The sequence below is a fragment of the Oncorhynchus gorbuscha genome, unplaced genomic scaffold, assembly GCF_021184085.1.
Source record: "Oncorhynchus gorbuscha isolate QuinsamMale2020 ecotype Even-year unplaced genomic scaffold, OgorEven_v1.0 Un_scaffold_537, whole genome shotgun sequence".
Classification (NCBI taxonomy): domain Eukaryota; kingdom Metazoa; phylum Chordata; class Actinopteri; order Salmoniformes; family Salmonidae; genus Oncorhynchus; species Oncorhynchus gorbuscha.
The window spans coordinates 162,915-183,049 of NW_025745361.1; the positions used below are offsets into that span (position 1 = coordinate 162,915).

At 43.6% G+C, this 20,135-nt stretch overlaps 1 protein-coding gene across 3 annotated transcripts in view; it reads left to right on the top strand.

The window, feature by feature from the left end:
* LOC124018515 (monocyte to macrophage differentiation factor 2-like) overlaps positions 1–20,135 on the top strand; it is a 44,412-nt gene that overhangs the window by 6,675 nt on the left and 17,602 nt on the right. For 2 of the 3 annotated variants that reach the window (XM_046333845.1, XM_046333846.1), the window contains exon 4: positions 16,895–16,969. In XM_046333845.1, the coding sequence (XP_046189801.1) occupies positions 16,895–16,969 (75 nt within the window). The remainder of the gene's footprint in view (positions 1–16,894; positions 16,970–20,135) is intronic. The other variant, XM_046333847.1, reaches the window with a different exon arrangement.

Here is a 20,135-nt window from a genome sequence, read left to right on the forward strand (position 1 = left end):
TCTGATCAGACACCTCTGGTTAGTATCTCTGATCAGACACCTCTAGTTAGTATCTCTGATCAGACACCTCTGGTTAGTATCTCTGATCAGACACCTCTAGTTAGTATCTCTGATCAGACACCTCCGGTTAGTATCTCTGATCAGACACCTCCGGTTAGTATCTCTGATCAGACACCTCCGGTTAGTATCTCTGATCAGACACCTCTAGTTAGTATCTCTGATCAGACACCTCTGGTTAGTATCTCTGATCAGACACCTCCGGTTAGTATCTCTGATCAGACACCTCCGGTTAGTATCTCTGATCAGACACCTCTAGTTAGTATCTCTGATCAGACACCTCTGGTTAGTATCTCTGATCAGACACCTCCGGTTAGTATCTCTGATCAGACACCTCCGGTTAGTATCTCTGATCAGACACCTCTAGTTAGTATCTCTGATCAGACACCTCTAGTTAGTATTTCGGTCTTTATCTCAATTTTAAATTCAATTTAAGGGGCTTTATTGGTGTGGGAAACATATGTTTACATTGCAAGTGAAATAGATGAAATAGCCAACAAAACTGAACAGTAAACATTACACTCACAGAAGTTCCAAAGGAATAGAGACATTTCAAATGTCATATTATGTCTATATACAGGGTTGTAACGATGTGCAAATGGTTAAAGTACACAAGGGAAAATAAATTAGCATAAATATGGGTTGTATTTACAATGGTGTTTGTTCTTCACTGGTTTCCCTTTTCTCGTGGCAACAGGTCACACATCTTGCTGCTGTGATGTCACACTGTGGTATTTCACCCAGTAGATGTGTGATGTCACACTGTGGTATTTCACCCAGTAGATGTGTGATGTCACACTGTGGTATTTCACCCAGTAGATGTGGGATGTCACACTGTGGTATTCCACCCAGTAGATGTGTGATGTCACACTGTGGTATTCCACCCAGTAGATGTGGGATGTCACACTGTGGTATTTCACCCAGTAGATGTGTGATGTCACACTGTGGTATTTCACCCAGTAGATGTGTGATGTCACACTGTGGTATTTCACCCAGTAGATGTGTGATGTCACACTGTGGTATTTCACCCAGTAGATGTGTGATGTCACACTGTGGTATTCCACCCAGTAGATGTGTGATGTCACACTGTGGTATTTCACCCAGTAGATGTGTGATGTCACACTGTGGTATTTCACCCAGTAGATGTGTGATGTCACACTGTGGTATTTCATCCAGTAGATGTGTGATGTCACACTGTGGTATTCCACCCAGTAGATGTGTGATGTCACACTGTGGTATTTCACCCAGTAGATGTGTGATGTCACACTGTGGTATTCCACCCAGTAGATGTGTGATGTCACACTGTGGTATTCCACCCAGTAGATGTGTGATGTCACACTGTGGTATTTCACCCAGTAGATGTGTGATGTCACACTGTGGTATTTCACCCAGTAGATGTGTGATGTCACACTGTGGTATTTCACCCAGTAGATGTGTGATGTCACACTGTGGTATTCCACCCAGTAGATGTGTGATGTCACACTGTGGTATTCCACCCAGTAGATGTGTGATGTCACACTGTGGTATTCCACCCAGTAGATGTGTGATGTCACACTATGGTATTTCACCCAGTAGATGTGTGATGTCACACTGTGGTATTCCACCCAGTAGATGTGTGATGGAACACTGTGGTATTTCACCCAGTAGATGTGTGATGTCACACTGTGGTATTCCACCCAGTAGATGTGTGATGTCACACTGTGGTATTCCACCCAGTAGATGTGGGAGTTGATCAACCTTGGGTTTGTTTGTGGATCTGTGTAATCTGAGGGAAATATGGTCATTACATTGGACAGGAGGTTAGGAAGTGCAGCTCAGTTTCCACATCATTTTGTGGGCAGTGTGCACATAGCCTGTCTTCTCTTGAGAGCCAACAGTGACCTTTCTCAATAGCAAGGCTATGCTCACAGTACATAGTCAAAGCTTCTGTTCATTTTGGGTCAGTCACAGTGGTCAGGTATTGTGTACTCTCTGTTTAGGGCCAAAGAGCATTCTTGTTTGCTCTGTTGTTAATTCTTTCCAAAGTAAATATCTTTTTGTTTTCACATGATTTGGTTGAGTCGAATTGTGTTGCTGTCCTGGGGTTCTGTGGGGTCTGTTTGTGTTTGTGAACAGAGCCCCAGGACCAGCTTGCTTAGGGGACTCTTCTCCAGGTTCATCTCTCTGTAGGGTCTGTTTGTGTTTGTGAACAGAGCCCCAGGACCAGCTTGCTTAGGGGACTCTTCTCCAGGTTCATCTCTCTGTAGGGTCTGTTTGTGTTTGTGAACAGAGCCCCAGGACCAGCTTGCTTAGGGGACTCTTCTCCAGGTTCATCTCTCTATGGGGTGTGTTTGTGAACAGAGCCCCAGGACCAGCTTGCTTAGGGAACTCTTCTCCAGGTTCATCTCTCTGTAAACAGAGCCCCAGGACCAGCTTGCTTAGGGGACTCTTCTCCAGGCTCATCTCTCTGTGGGGTCTGTTTGTATTTGTGAACAGAGCCCCAGGACCAGCTTGCTTAGGGGACTCTTCTCCAGGTTCATCTCTCTGTAGGGTCTGTTTGTGTTTGTGAACAGAGCCCCAGGACCAGCTTGCTTAGGGGACTCTTCTCCAGGTTAATCTCTCTGTAGGGTGTGTTTGTGTTTGTGAACAGAGCCCCAGGACCAGCTTGCTTAGGGGACTCTTCTCCAGGTTCATCTCTCTGAACAGAGCCCCAGGGTTCTTAGGGAACTCTTCTCCAGGTTCATCTCTCTGTGGGGTCTGTTTGTGTTTGTGAACAGAGCCCCAGGACCAGCTTGCTTAGGGGACTCTTCTCCAGGTTCATCTCTCTGTAGGGTGTGTTTGTGAACAGAGCCCCAGGACCAGCTTGCTTAGGGAACTCTTCTCCAGGTTCATCTCTCTGTGGGGTCTGTTTGTGTTTGTGAACAGAGCCCCAGGACCAGCTTGCTTAGGGGAATCTTTTCCAGGTTCATCTCTGTTACAGGAATTAAATTCCTTTGTTTTATTTAACTAATTTAATTAAACACTCTGCCCACTCCTAAGAATTGGTAAGACCCTTATTTGCATAAAATGGACCAGTCTCAAAATCAATCAGCAGAGTTTATTCACGAGAGTACTGAACACGATACAGATTACCACAGGTTATAAACTGAAAATGATGTCATTAGTTTTCGAACTGTCCCGTCTCTTCTCCCAACCTGGTACAAAGGCAGTATCTCAATCCTTCCCACATCGTCTCCCTACCAATTTAATATAATTTATGACCGAGCCAAGGTCTTCCTGTGTAGATAAGCATTCTAGCCAGTCTGACGATAAGTTCTTTAATTTCTATCAAGGAACAGACAGTCATTGTTCTAATTCTTGATTATATTTACACACATTGAACACACAGAGTGTTCAAACCGATTCCCCTAATTAGAACACTATTCCCCTAATTAGAACACTATTCCCCTAATTAGAACACTATTCCCTGAATCAGTCTCAGCAGAGAAGGGTAACACAGTCTCCAACACAAACGACTCAGAGGCACCTGTGTCTCAGGATCTTCACTGGGTCGTTACTTCCTAACAGAGATACTAAACCCCTCTGTATTGAAAGGTAAATAGTGTGGATAAATTGGGACTTTCACGTTCCCCTGGGCCTGAGACGGAGTGACAGGAGTGAACTGATGTGGGACAGGTGCTGCTAACGCCATAGGCTTATGGTTAACTTTAGCACGAGTACTGAATTTACTCTCAGCCTTGAGAAGGTTTTTCTAATGATCGGAAACCCTGACAGTAGTGACACTCTTGACTGAAGTCAGCTTTACCACGGGAGCCAGGCTCAACCCTAGATGAATGGAACCCGTGGACCAGTGTCTGAGTGGGCAGGGCCCAAATCTCCCCCCGAATGCATCCACTCACTCCGAATACAGGGCTCTGCAAAGACACTTTCGTGAGTCAAAACATACTCGTCCACCAAAACCGCAGGTTCAGAGACAGTCTTAACTTTTCCTTCCTTAATGTACGTACAGTAGCTGTACGATCAGGGACTGTGTCCTTTAAATTGCTCGAGCAGATCACACAGCCCCTGGAAAGTCGGAACCGCAGAGGCGGAACACCAGCGATTTAAACTATGAAGAAACTCTGGCGTAAACTCAACATGACTCTGTTAATCAGCCTTTTTTAAAGTTGTAAATCTAATAACTGTGTATAATAAGCATGTATACTACCTGTGTATATTAACTGTGTGTGTGTATACTAACTGTGTGTGTGTGTATACTAACTGTGTGTGTGTATACTAACTGTGTGTGTGTATATATTAACTGTGTGTGTGTGTATACTAACTGTGTGTGTGTATATATTAACTGTGTGTGTGTATACTAACTGTGTGTGTGTATATATTAACTGTGTGTGTGTGTATACTAACTGTGTGTGTGTATATATTAACTGTGTGTGTGTATATATTAACTGTGTGTGTGTATATATTAACTGTGTGTGTGTATATATTAACTGTGTGTGTGTATATATTAACTGTGTGTGTGTATACTAACTGTGTGTGTGTATACTAACTGTGTGTGTGTATACTAACTGTGTGTGTGTATACTACCTGTGTGTGTGTATACTAACTGTGTGTGTGTATACTAACTGTGTGTGTGTATATATTAACTGTGTGTGTGTATACTAACTGTGTGTGTGTATATATTAACTGTGTGTGTGTGTATACTAACTGTGTGTGTGTATATATTAACTGTGTGTGTGTATATATTAACTGTGTGTGTATACTAACTGTGTGTGTGTATATATTAACTGTGTGTGTGTATACTAACTGTGTGTGTGTATACTAACTGTGTGTGTGTATATATTAACTGTGTGTGTGTGTATACTAACAGTGTGTGTGTATATATTAACTGTGTGTGTGTATATATTAACTGTGTGTGTATACTAACTGTGTGTGTGTATATATTAACTGTGTGTGTGTATACTAACTGTGTGTGTGTATACTAACTGTGTGTGTGTGTATACTAACTGTGTGTGTGTATACTAACTGTGTGTGTGTATATATTAACTGTGTGTGTGTGTATACTAACTGTGTGTGTGTATATATTAACTGTGTGTGTGTATATATTAACTGTGTGTGTATACTAACTGTGTGTGTGTATATATTAACTGTGTGTGTGTATACTAACTGTGTGTGTGTATACTAACTGTGTGTGTGTATACTAACTGTGTGTATACTACCTGTGTGTGTGTATACTAACTGTGTGTGTGTATACTAACTGTGTGTGTGTATATATTAACTGTGTGTGTGTATACTAACTGTGTGTGTGTATATTAACTGTGTGTGTGTATACTAACTGTGTGTGTGTATACTAACTGTGTGTGTGTATATATTAACTGTGTGTGTGTATACTAACTGTGTGTGTGTATATTAACTGTGTGTGTGTATACTAACTGTGTGTGTGTATACTAACTGTGTGTGTGTATATATTAACTGTGTGTGTGTATACTAACTGTGTGTGTGTATATTAACTATGTGTGTGTATACTAACTGTGTGTGTGTATACTAACTGTGTGTGTGTATATTAACTGTGTGTGTGTATATATTAACTGTGTGTGTGTGTATACTAACTGTGTGTGTATACTAACTGTGTGTGTGTGTACTAACTGTGTGTGTATACTAACTGTGTGTGTGTATAATAACTGTGTGTGTGTGTATATATTAACTGTGTGTGTGTGTGTATATATTAACTGTGTGTGTATATATTAACTGTGTGTGTGTGTGTATACTAACTGTGTGTGTGTGTACTAACTGTGTGTGTATACTAACTGTGTGTGTGTACTAACTGTGTGTGTGTATATACTAACTGTGTGTGTGTGTATACTAACTGTGTGTGTGTGTATACTAACTGTGTGTGTGTATATTAACTGTGTGTGTGTGTGTGTATACTAACTGTGTGTGTGTATATTAACTATTGTGTGTGTGTATATTAACTGTGTGTGTGTGTATATTAACTGTGTGTGTGTGTGTGTATACTAACTGTGTGTGTGTGTGTGTATATTAACTGTGTGTGTGTATACTAACTGTGTGTGTGTATATTAACTGTGTGTGTATATTAACTGTGTGTGTGTATATTAACTATGTGTGTGTGTATATTAACTGTGTGTGTGTGTGTGTATACTAACTGTGTGTGTGTGTGTGTGTACTAACTGTGTGTGTGTGTGTATACTAACTCTGTATGTGTGTGTATACTAACTGTGTGTGTGTGTATACTAACTGTGTGTGTGTCTGTATACTAACTGTGTGTGTGTGTGTGTGTATACTAACTGTGTGTGTGTGTGTGTATACTAACTGTGTGTGTGTGTATACTAACTGTGTGTGTGTGTATACTAACTGTGTGTGTGTGTATACTAACTGTGTGTGTGTGTGTATACTAACTGTGTGTGTGTGTATATTAACTGTGTGTGTGTGTGTGTGTGTGTATATTCACTGTGTGTGTGTGTGTATACTAACTGTGTGTGTGTGTATACTGTGTGTGTATACTAACTGTGTGTGTGTGTATACTGTGTGTGGATACTAACTGTGTGTGTGTGTATATCAACTGTGTGTGTGTGTATATTAACTGTTTGTGTGTATATTAACTATGTGTGTGTGTATACTAACTGTGTGTGTGTGTATATTAACTGTGTGTGTGTATACTAACTGTGTGTGTGTGTATACTAACTGTGTGTGTGTATACTAACTGTGTGTGTGTGTATACTAACTGTGTGTGTGTATATTAACTGTGTGTGTGTGTATATTAACCATGTGTGTGTATATTAACTGTGTGTGTGTGTATACTAACTGTGTGTGTTGTGACGACCCTCCCACTCTGTCTGCCGTATTCTGTCTTTGTTCTTGTTTCCTTATTAGGATGCCGGTGGGCGGAGTTGAGAGGGTCGTCAGCTACATGGGAAACACCTGGGCCAGGTGTCTCCCAGGATAAATAGACCTCTTCCACATTCATGGAGGAGACTCTCTCCATGCAGACACCTGTTGTAGATTGTGGTGTGGTTCTTGGTGGCCTTTTGTTTGTGTGCTTTGGAACCTTTCAACACCCTGCATTATCACATTCATGCATGCAAAACACTCACTTACACTACGGACTACTGATTACACACACCATTGGATATTTTCCTTAGTTGCTTTAGTTAATAAATATATCTTTTGTTACTCCTTATCTCCACGTTGTCTCCCTTTGTTACGGGCTTTGAGCCGGTTCGTGACAAGTGGGGGCTCGTCCGGGATCTTTGAACTATTGGTTTGGGAGACCGTGGAGGTACGTGTTTGGTTTGAATATGGTGTTTGAGTGTGATCGGCCCAGTATTGGTTGCCTTTGTTGTTTGGTTTGTGTGCTGCGTTGGAGAGAGTATAATGGTTAGTTTCCAGGCCTTGCCTAGCCTGGAAACTCTTGTTCTACTTTCTGTTGGGAAGTCAGTCTGAGGAGGTGAGTAAATCGGCTGTGTACCTCGGTAGGAGATTTGTGTAGGGTAGTGGAACTTGCTACCCGGAGCTATAGCCTTTTTCCCCTGATAGGTTTAGCGACGTGTTTCATTTTTTGGAATATGTTGGGCATGGTTAATGTTTGTTATTTTTGTGTGGTGTCTGTGGACTGAGCAGTTGTCTCGGGGGCACATCCGTGGCTTGGTGGAATTTGCCAGCATGCTGGGGAGTTCTATTTCCTTGCCAGCGGGCTACAGTGCGTAAATTCCCACCGCAAATCTGCACGAAGACTAGGGTTGAGTTATTGTAGGTTTTGGGGAAGCTCCATATCTCATCTCTCTTCTGTGGTGCTCAGGGTGATTGTCAATTCTCGGGTTGTGTTCTGGTGTGCTCAGCAGAGGGAAGAGCGAGAATTTTTTTTTGTGTGATTATGGCGTCTTATGTAGATAAGTTCATTCGCTCTCCATCAGAGGAATTGTTAGATTTAGGTACTAAAGAACAGCTGTTGAAGGTCGCGGAACACTACAAGGTTGAGATTAGTGATAAACGTCTAAAGAATTCTATTAGGTTGATATTGAAAGCCAATCTGATGGAGAGTGGTATTCTTGAAGTTACCACCGGGCCAGCCTCTGCTGAGGATTTGTTGTCTCCCCATAACGTTACAATGGCCATTCCATCGGTTAGTCCTAGTAGCCTTCTTTTTGAACAGCAGAAAGAACTGCTTTTGTTACAGCTAGAGCATGATCGTGAGAAGCTAGAGCATGATCGGCAGCATGATCGTGAGAAGCTAGAGCATGATCGTGTGAAATATGAAAAGGAATTGGCATTTAAACAATATATGGAGCGTGCTAAAATCAAGTTGCAACAAGAACGTATAGAGTTGATTAGGGAAGGAAAGATCTCAGGGGAGAGTTTGTTTTGGGAAGGTGACCCAGATTTACCTAGGGGTAGTTCCGCTTTTGGTTGTGCCCCAGAGACATTTGATATTGTTGGGAACTTGCGGTTATTGCCTCGGTTTAATGAAAGGGACCCCGAGACATTCTTTTCGTTGTTTGAGCGGGTTGCTAACGCTAGGAGTTGGCCTGATTCTGACCGCACTTTAATGTTGCAGTGTGTGCTGACTGGTAAAGCGCAGGAAGCATATTCAGCTCTTAGTGTACACGACAGTGCCAGTTATGATAAAGTTAAAACAGCTGTGTTACAGATTTATGAATTGGTCCCTGAGGCTTACCGCCAACGATTTAGAACTTTAAAAAGGGACGATAACCAGACTCATGTTGAGTTTGCGCGACAGTTATCTTTACAGTTTAATCGCTGGTGTTCTGCCTCTGCAGTTGTGACTTTCCAAGGGCTGTGTGATCTGATTATGTTAGAGCAATTTAAGGACACAATTCCTGATCGTATTGCCACTTATATTAATGAACAGAAAGTAAAGAATGTTGCTGAAGCTGCGGTTTTGGCGGACGAGTATGTGTTGACTCACAAAAGTGTCTTTGCAAAACCCCGTATTCGGAAAGAGTGGGGGCGTTCGGATAGATTTGGGCTTCGCTCACCGAGATACTTTGATTCTCGGGCAGAGTTCTATTCAACTAGGGTTGAACCTGACTCCCATGGTAAGGCTGACTTTGGGCAGGAGTGTCACTACTGTCAAGGTTCAGGTCATTGGAAAAACGAATGTCCACTTCTCAGGTCAAAGGGTGCTTACGCTAAATCTAAGCCTGCTGCGTTAGCTGCACCTGTTCCACATCAGTTCATTCTTGACTCATTTCCTCAGGCCCAGGAGAATGTGAAAGTCCATATTGATCCAGACTATTTACCTTTCATTACAGAAGGTTTTGTGTCTATGTTAGGAAGTAAAGACCTAGTGCCAGTGAAGATCCTGAGAGACACAGGTGCCTCTGAATCATTTGTGTTGGAGTCTGTGTTACCCTTTTCTGCTGAGACTGATTCGGGGAATAGTGTTCTAATTAGGGGAATAGGTTTGAACACTCTGTCAGTTCCATTGCATAAACTGATGTTGGATTGTGGGCTGGTGAAGGGTGAAGTTGTTGTGGGGGTGCGTCCTTCGTTGCCTATTGAGGGTATCGACGTTATCCTTGGGAATAACTTAGCAGGTGAGCGTGTATGGCCAGTTGTGTTTCCATCTCTAGTGGTTTCCACTAAGCCGTCATTTGTTGGGATTCCTGATAAGTGTACAGAGTTTCCCAGAGGTGTTCTCTGCGTGTGCAGTGACACGTTCTATGAGCCGTGGCGAACTAGTCACTGCGCCGACTAATGATAATAATACAAAGTATGTCACTGTTTTCCCTGTTATCCCGTTATCTGTAACCCGCTCAGATCTAATCAATGCTCAACGGGATGACCCCACGTTGGAAGAGTTGCGTGATCAAATTGTGCCTATAGAACAGTTGGGAGATGTCGCCCATGGCTATTTTCTCCAAGAGGATGTCCTGATGAGAAAGTGGGTGTCTCATGATAGTGTTTGTCTGGGGGAGGCAATTAGTCAGGTTGTTGTACCAGTTAAGCTTCGTGAGTTGGTGTTGGAAACTTCTCACAGTGACGTTGCTGGACATATGGGGGTGAGGAAAACCTACAATCGCATATTAAGACATTTCTTTTGGCCTAGATTAAAGAGGGATGTTTCTGATTTTATCAAAACTTGTCACACCTGTCAATTAACTGGTAAGCCTAATCAAGCTATTAAACCAGTACCATCGTTTCCTATTCCTGTACTCAGCCAACCTTTTGAGTATCTGATTATTGACTGTGTGGGTCCTCTGCCTCGTTCTAAAAAGGGTAGCAGTTACCTGTTCACTGTGATGTGTCAGACCACTAGGTTTCCTGCTGCCTATCCTCTCCGATCTATCACGACTAAATCGGTGTTAAAAGCTTTGACTCAGTTTCTCTCATTGTTTGGAATCCCTAAGGTCATTCAGAGTGATCAAGGATCTAATTTTACCTCTAATCTGTTTGGTCAGGTTCTTCAACAGCTCCATATTAAACACAATGTGTCTAGCGCCTATCACGCGCAAAGTCAAGGAGCACTGGAACGTTTCCATCAAACACTTAAGTCTTTGTTGAGAGCTTATTGTACTGAGATGGATAAGGATTGGGAGGAGGGGTTACCTTGGTTACTGTTAGCCGCTAGGGAAGTTTCACAGGAGAGCACAGGTTTCAGTCCAAATGACCTTGTGTTTGGACATAGGGTGCGTGGACTTTTATCTGTTCTCCAGGATGACTGGAAGTCTCCCGAGCCTCCTCAGTCCCTGTGTTCGTATGTGTGTGATTTCCGGCGACGGCTGTATGCCGCTGGTGAAATGGCTAAAGAGAAGTTATCATCTTCACAGGATAGGATGAAGGGCATATTTGATCGCCGAACTGAGCCTCGTCACTTTAGTCCAGGTGACCAGGTTCTTGCTCTGCTGCCAATTGTTGGTTCTCCTTTTCAAGCCAAGTTTCAAGGTCCATATACAGTGGTGCGCCAGTACACTGAGCAAAATTATCTAGTTGCCACTCCAGAACGGAGGAAAGCACACCAGCTGTGCCATGTAAATCTGTTAAAACCCTATTATGCACGTTCCTCTGAGACTGAACAGTGGGATTCTACAGAGGACGGTAAACCTGTTCTTTTGGCTGATACCGTTGTTTCCTTGGGTTCTTGTCGTGCTAGATCTGTGCATGAGGAGGAAGATGTTCCTGGTCCTGACGATTGTATATTGCAGGGTAGATTGAAAAATTCAGAAACACTGGATATTTTAGACAGTCTTCTCACTCACCTACCTGTTGATGAGCGGAAAGAGATGGTTGGTCTGATTCAGAGATTTCCAGGTTTATTTTCTGATACACCTACACGTACAAACTTAATAGAACATGATATTGACATTGGAGGTGCTGACCCCATTCGTCAGCGGTTCTATAGAGTTTCTTCAGAGAAACTACGTTGTCTGGATGCTGAGGTCAAGTACATGCTGGAGAGTAAGATAGCAGAGCCTTCTTTCTCCAGTTGGGCTTCTCCCTGTATCTTGGTCAGTAAACCGGATGGAACAAACCGTTTTTGTACGGACTACCGTAAGGTAAACAGTGTCACAAAGCCAGATTCATTTCCTCTTCCTCGGATGGAGGACTGTGTTGATCAAGTCGGTGCAGCTAAGTTTGTGAGCAAATTTGACCTGTTAAAAGGCTATTGGCAGGTGCCACTGACGAGTAGGGCACGTGAAATCTCTGCCTTTATTACACCCTTTGGTCTGTACTCGTATTCAGTTATGAGTTTCGGTCTGCGCAATGCACCTGCCACTTTTCAGCGACTTATGAACAGGGTTGTCGCCGGTCTGACCGGGTGCGCTGTTTATTTGGACGATGTAGTGATCTATGCAGATACTTGGGAAGAACATCTGTCCCGTATTCAAGCCTTGTTTGAACGTCTGGCTGCAGGTCGCCTCACAATCAATCTGGCAAAATGTGAGTTTGCTCAGGCGACCGTTACATACCTTGGAAAAGTGGTTGGGCAGGGTGAAGTGCGTCCTGTTCGGGCTAAAGTGGTGGCTATTGATGCTTTTCCACCACCAACTACTAAAAAGGAACTGATGCGTTTCTTGGGCATGATTGGTTATTACCGTAGTTTTTGTAATAACTTCTCTACTGTGGTCGCTCCCTTGACAGATATGCTGAAAGCTAAGGCTGTTTACGTTTGGTCTACTCGTTGTCAACACGCTTTTGAAGATTCAAAGAGGTTGCTTACCTCAACTCCAGTGCTGGCTGCTCCTCGCATGGATTTGTCATTTACCTTGCAGGTGGATGCTAGTCATGTGGGGGCAGGTGCAGTTTTGCTGCAAGCAGATGTGTCTGGGATTGAGAAGCCTGTTAGTTTCTTTTCTAAAAAGTTTAACGATTATCAGTTGAACTATTCGGTTATTGAAAAGGAAGCGCTAGCACTCATTTGGGCGCTACAACACTTCGAAGTGTATGTCGGGTCGGGGGTAGTACCTATTGTGGTCTACACCGACCATAACCCCTCACTTTTTGAGGTCCATGATGTGTCCAAACCAGAGGATAATGCGATGGTGTTTATTTTTACAATCATTCCATCTAGATGTGAGGCACATCCGGGGGACTGAAAACGTGATTGCTGATGCGCTCTCTCGTGCGCCCTGTTCCTAATGTTTACGTGACTGACCATTGTTTCGTATTGTCATGTTCTCTCTGTCCTGTCTGCTCCCTCCTGGTCTTGTTTTCTTTCCTCTTAAATGTTGCTTCCTGTGCGAAGGTTGCTGAGGTCTGGGGAGGAGGTTGGCTGGGGCAAATTGTAAGTGTGAACACGTAAACCCTCATCAATTTGGGGCACAGAGGCCTGTGTCAATTTGGGACGCAGAGGCCTGTGTCAATTTGGGACGCAGAGGCCTGTGTCAATTTGGGACGCAGAGGCCTGTGTCAATTTGGGACGCAGAGGCCTGTGTCAATTTGGGACGCAGAGGCCTGTGTCAATTTGGGACGCAGAGGCCTGTGTCAATTTGGGACGCGGGAGGCTGGTATGTTGTTCCGGGGTCCTTGTTGGTCCCCGGTTTTATGGGGGGAATGTGACGACCCTCCCACTCTGTCTGCCGTATTCTGTCTTTGTTCTTGTTTCCTTATTAGGATGCCGGTGGGCGGAGTTGAGAGGGTCGTCAGCTACATGGGAAACACCTGGGCCAGGTGTCTCCCAGGATAAATAGACCTCTTCCACATTCATGGAGGAGACTCTCTCCATGCAGACACCTGTTGTAGATTGTGGTGTGGTTCTTGGTGGCCTTTTGTTTGTGTGCTTTGGCACCTTTCAACACCCTGCATTATCACATTCATGCATGCAAAACACTCACTTACACTACGGACTACTGATTACACACACCATTGGATATTTTCCTTAGTTGCTTTAGTTAATAAATATATCTTTTGTTACTCCTTATCTCCACGTTGTCTCCCTTTGTTACGGGCTTTGAGCCGGTTCGTGACAGTGTGTGTATACTAACTGTGTGTGTGTGTGTGTATACTAACTGTGTGTGTGTATATTAACTGTGTGTGTGTATATTAACTGTGTGTGTGTGTGTACTAACTGTGTGTGTGTATACTAACTCTGTATGTGTGTATATACTAACTGTGTGTGTGTGTATACTAACTGTGTGTGTGTGTATACTGACTGTGTGTGTGTGTATACTAACTGTGTGTGTGTGTGTATACTAACTGTGTGTGTGTGTGTATACTAACTGTGTGTGTGTGTGTATACTAACTGTGTGTGTGTGTGTGTATACTAACTGTGTGTGTGTATACTAACTCTGTATGTGTGTGTGTACTAACTGTGTGTGTGTGTATACTAACTGTGTGTGTGTGTATACTGACTGTGTGTGTGTATATTAACTGTGTGTGTGTATACTAACTGTGTGTGTGTATATTAACTATTGTGTGTGTGTATATTAACTATTGTGTGTGTGTATATTAACTATTGTGTGTGTGTATATTAACTGTGTGTGTGTGTATATTAACTGTGTGTGTGTATATATTAACTGTGTGTGTGTGTGTGTATACTAACTGTGTGTGTGTATACTAACTGTGTGTGTGTGTACTAACTGTGTGTGTGTGTGTGTGTATACTAACTGTGTGTGTCTGTATACTAACTGTGTGTGTGTGTATACTAACTGTGTGTGTGTCTGTATACTAACTGTGTGTGTGTGTGTGTGTATACTAACTGTGTGTGTGTGTATACTAACTGTGTGTGTGTGTATACTAACTGTGTGTGTGTGTATACTAACTGTGTGTGTGTGTGTATACTAACTGTGTGTGTGTGTATATTAACTGTGTGTGTGTGTATATTAACTGTGTGTGTGTGTGTGTGTGTATATTCACTGTGTGTGTGTGTGTGTATACTAACTGTGTGTGTGTGTATACTGTGTGTGTATACTAACTGTGTGTGTGTGTATACTGTGTGTGGATACTAACTGTGTGTGTGTGTATATCAACTGTGTGTGTGTATACTAACTGTGTGTGTGTATACTAACTGTGTGTGTGTATACTAACTGTGTGTGTGTGTATATTAACCGTGTGTGTGTGTGTATATTAACTGTGTGTGTGTATATTAACTGTGTGTGTGTATACTAACTGTGTGTGTGTATACTAACTGTGTGTGTGTGTATATTAACTGTGTGTGTGTGTATATTAACTGTGTGTGTGTGTATATTAACCGTGTGTGTGTATATTAACTGTGTGTGTGTGTATACTAACTGTGTGTGTGTGTATACTAACTGTGTGTGTGTGTGTGTGTGTATACTAACTGTGTGTGTGTATATTAACTGTGTGTGTGTATATTAACTGTGTGTGTGTGTGTATATTAACTGTGTGTGTGTGTGTATACTAACTGTGTGTGTGTGTATACTAACTGTGTGTGTGTGTGTATACTAACTGTGTGTGTGTGTGTATACTAACTGTGTGTGTGTGTGTATACTAACTGTGTGTGTGTATACTAACTGTGTGTGTGTATACTAACTGTGTGTGTGTATACTAACTCTGTATGTGTGTGTATACTAACTGTGTGTGTGTGTATACTAACTGTGTGTGTGTGTGTATACTAACTGTGTGTGTGTGTGTATACTAACTGTGTGTGTGTGTGTGTATACTAACTGTGTGTGTATACTAACTGTGTGTGTGTATACTAACTGTGTGTGTGTGTATACTGTGTGTGGATACTAACTGTGTGTGTGTGTATGTGTATACTAACTGTGTGTGTGTGTGTGTGTGTGTGTGTATACTAACTGTGTGTGTGTGTGTATACTAACTGTGTGTGTGTGTGTGTGTATACTAACTGTGTGTGTGTGTGTATACTAACTGTGTGTGTGTGTGTGTGTGTATACTAACTGTGTGTGTGTGTGTGTATACTAACTGTGTGTGTGTATACTAACTGTGTGTGTGTGTATACTAACTGTGTGTGTGTGTGTGTATACTAACTGTGTGTGTGTGTGTATACTAACTGTGTGTGTGTGTATACTAACTGTGTGTGTGTGTGTATACTAACTGTGTGTGTGTATACTAACTGTGTGTGTGTGTATATTAACTGTGTGTGTGTGTATACTGTGTGTGGATACTAACTGTGTGTGTATATATCAACTGTGTGTATGTGTATATTAACTGTGTGTGTGTGTATATTAATTGTGTGTGTATATTAACTGTGTGTGTGCATTAACTGTGTGTGTGTATACTAACTGTGTGTGTGTGTATACTAACTGTGTGTGTGTGTATACTAACTGTGTGTGTGTATACTAACTGTGTGTGTGTATATTAACTGTGTGTGTGTATATTAACTGTGTGTGTGTGTATACTAACTGTGTGTGTGTGTATACTAACTGTGTGTGTGTGTGTATACTAACTGTGTGTGTGCATATTAACTGTGTGTGTGTGTATATTAACTGTGTGTGTGTGTGTGTATACTAACTGTGTGTGTGTGTGTACTAACTGTGTGTGTGTATACTAACTCTGTATGTGTGTGTATACTAACTGTGTGTGTGTGTATACTAACTGTGTGTGTGTGTGTGTGTGTATACTAACTGTGTGTGTGTGTGTGTGTATACTAACTGTGTGTGTGTGTGTGTGTATACTAACTGTGTGTGTGTGTGTGTATACTAACTGTGTGTGTGTGTATACTAACTGTGTGTGTGTGTATACTAACTGTGTGTGTGTGTGTGTGTGTGTGTGTATACTAACTGTGTGTATGTGTGTGTGTGTATACTAACTGTGTGTGTGTGTATATTAACTGTGTGTGTGTGTATACTGTGTGTGGATACTAACTGTGTGTGTATATATCAACTGTGTGTATGTGTATATTAACTGTGTGTGTGTGTGTATATTAATTGTGTGTGTATACTAACTGTGTGTATATTAACTGTGTGTGTGCATTAACTGTGTGTGTGTATACTAACTGTGTGTGTGTGTATACTAACTGTGTGTGTGTGTATACTAACTGTGTGTGTGTGTATATTAACTGTGTGTGTGTGTATATTAACTGTGTGTGTGTATATTAACTGTGTGTGTGTGTATACTAACTGTGTGTGTGTGTATACTAACTGTGTGTGTGTGTATACTAACGGTGTGTGTGTGTGTATACTAACTGTGTGTGTGCATATTAACTGTGTGTGTGTGTATATTAACTGTGTGTGTGTGTGTGTATACTAACTGTGTGTGTGTGTGTACTAACTGTGTGTGTGTATACTAACTCTGTATGTGTGTGTATACTAACTGTGTGTGTGTGTATACTAACTGTGTGTGTGTGTGTGTATACTAACTGTGTGTGTGTGTATACTAACGGTGTGTGTGTGTGTATACTAACTGTGTGTGTGCATATTAACTGTGTGTGTGTGTATATTAACTGTGTGTCTCTCTACAGTAGAGTGGAGCAGCGTTTCCACATGTGTGACAGAATGGCCATCTACTTCTTCATCGCTGCTTCCTACACCCCCTGGTAGGTGTGTGTGTGTATACACCCCCTGGTAGGTGTGTGTGTGTGTATACACCCCCTGGTAGGTGTGTGTGTGTATGTGTGTGTGTTTACACCCCCAGGTAGGTGTGTGTGTGTATACACCCCCTGGTAGGTGTGTGTGTGTATACACCCCCTGGTAGGTGTGTGTGTGTGTGTTTACACCCCCTGGTAGATGTGTGTGTGTATACACCCCCTGGTAGGTGTGTGTGTGTACACCCCCTGGTAGGTGTGTGTGTGTGTGTGTACACCCCCTGGTAGATGTGTGTGTGTGTATACACCCCCTGGTAGGTGTGTGTGTGTGTGTGCACCCCCTGGTAGGTGTGTGTGTGTGTGTGTGTTTACACCCCCTGGTAGGTGTGTGTGTGTATACACCCCCTGGTAGGTGTGTGTGTGTATACACCCCCTGGTAGGTGTGTGTGTGTGTTTACACCCCCTGGTAGGTGTGTGTGTGTATACACCCCCTGGTAGGTGTGTGTGTGTATACACCCCCTGGTAGGAGCGTCTGCTAAATGACTTAAATGTAAATGTAATGTAAATGGTAGGTGTGTGTGTGTATACACCCCCTGGTAGGTGTGTGTGTGTATACACCCCCTGGTAGGTGTGTGTGTGTTTACACCCCCTGGTAGATGTGTGTGTATACACCCCCTGGTAGGTGTGTGTGTATACACCCCCTGGTAGGTGTGTGTGTGTACACCCCCTGGTAGGTGTGTGTGTGTGTACACCCCCTGGTAGATGTGTGTGTGTGTATACACACCCTGGTAGGTGTGTGTGTGTGTGCACCCCCTGGTAGATGTGTGTGTGTGTATACACCCCCTGGTAGGTGTGTGTGTTTACACCCCCTGGTAGGTGTGTGTGTATACACCCCCTGGTAGGTGTGTGTGTGTGTGCACCCCCTGGTAGTGTGTGTGTATACACCCCCTGGTAGGTGTGTGTGTGTGCACCCCCTGGTAGGTGTGTGTGTATACACCCCCTGGTAGGTGTGTGTGTGTGTGCACCCCCTGGTAGGTGTGTGTTTACACCCCCTGGTAGGTGTGTGTGTATACACCCCCTGGTAGGTGTGTGTGTATACACCCCCTGGTAGGTGTGTGTGTTTATACACACCCTGGTAGGTGTGTGTGTATACACCCCCTGGTAGATGTGTGTGTATACACCCCCTGGTAGATGTGTGTGTGTGCACCCCCTGGTAGATGTGTGTGTGTGCACCCCCTGGTAGATGTGTGTGTGTGCACCCCCTGGTAGATGTGTGTGTGTGCACCCCCTGGTAGATGTGTGTGTGTATACACCCCCTGGTAGATGTGTGTGTGTATACACCCCCTGGTAGGTGTGTGTGTATACACCCCTGGTAGGTGGTAGTATACACCCCTGGTAGATGTGTGTGTACACCCCCTGCTAGGTGTGTGTGTATACACCCCCTGGTAGGTGTGTGTGTGTGTCTATACACCCCCTGGTAGGTGTGTGTGTGTATACACCCCCTGGTAGATGTGTGTGTATATACACCCCCTGGTAGGTGTGTGTGTGTATACACCCCCTGGTAGGTGTGTGTGTGTATACACCCCCTGGTAGGTGTGTGTGTGTATACACCCCCTGGTAGATGTGTGTGTACACCCCCTGCTAGGTGTGTGTGTGTGTATACACCCCCTGGTAGGTATGTGTGTGTGTCTATACACCCCCTGGTAGGTGTGTGTGTGTATACACCCCCTGGTAGATGTGTGTGTATATACACCCCCTGGTAGGTGTGTGTGTGTATACACCCCCTGGTAGGTGTGTGTGTGTGTTTACACCCCCTGCTAGGTGTGTGTGTGTGTGTGTACACCCCCTGGTAGGTGTGTGTGTATACACCCCCTGGTAGGTGTGTGTTTGTGCACCTCCTGGTAGGTGTGTGTGTGTGTGTGCACCCTCTGGTAGGTGTGTGTGTGTATGTACACCCCCTGCTAGGTGTGTATGTGTGTACACCCCCTGGTAGGTGTGTGTGTGTGTGTGTGTGTGCACCCGCTGGTAGGTGTGTGTGTGTGTATGTGCAACCCCTGGTAGGTGTGGGTGTGTGTGTGTGCACCCTCTGGTAGGTGTGTGTGTGTACACCCCCTGCTAGGTGTGTGTGTGTGTGTGTGCACCCTCTGGTGTGTGTGTGTGTGTGTGTGCACCCTCTGGTAGGTGTGTGTGTGTGCACCCTCTGGTAGGTGTGTGTGTGTGCACCCTCTGGTAGGTGTGTGTGTGTGTGTGCACCCCCTGGTAGGTGTGTGTGTGTGTACACCCCCTGGTAGGTGTGTGTGTGTGTACACCCCCTGGTAGGTGTGTGTGTGTGTACACCCCCAGGTAGGTGTGTGTGTGTGTACACCCCCTGGTAGGTGTGTGTGTGTGTGTGTGTGTGTGTGTGTGTGTGTGTGCACCCCCTGGTAGGTGTGTGTGTGTGGGTGCACCCCCTGGTAGGTGTGTGTGTGTACACCCCCTTTTAGATATGTGTGTGTGTACATTAGTTTTTCTCCTAACCTGCTACGTCAATTATCCTAACCGGCTACGTTAATTCTCCTAACCTGCTACGTCAATTATCCTAACCGGCTACGTTAATTCTCCTAACCTGCTACGTCAATTATCCTAACCGGCTACGTTAATTCTCCTAACCTGCTACGTCAATTATCCTAACCGGCTACGTTAATTCTCCTAACCTGCTACGTCAATTATCCTAACCGGCTACGTTAATTCTCCTAACCTGCTACGTCAATTATCCTAACCGGCTACGTTAATTCTCCTAACCTGCTATGTTAATTCTCCTAACCTGCTACGTCAATTCTCCTAACCTGCTACGTTAATTCTCCTAACCTGTTACGTTAATTCTCCTAACCTGTTACGTTAATTCTCCTAACCTGCTACGTCAATTATCCTAACCTACTACGTCAATTCTCCTAACCTGCTACGTCAATTCTCCTAACCTGCTACGTTAATTCTCCTAACCTGTTACGTTAATTCTCCTAACCTGTTACGTTAATTCTCCTAACCTGCTACGTCAATTATCCTAACCTGCTACGTCAATTATCCTAACCGGCTACGTTAATTCTCCTAACCTGCCACGCCAATTCTCCTAACCTGCTACACCAATTCTCCTACCTGCTACGTTAATTCTCCTAACCTGCTACGTTAATTCTCCTAACCT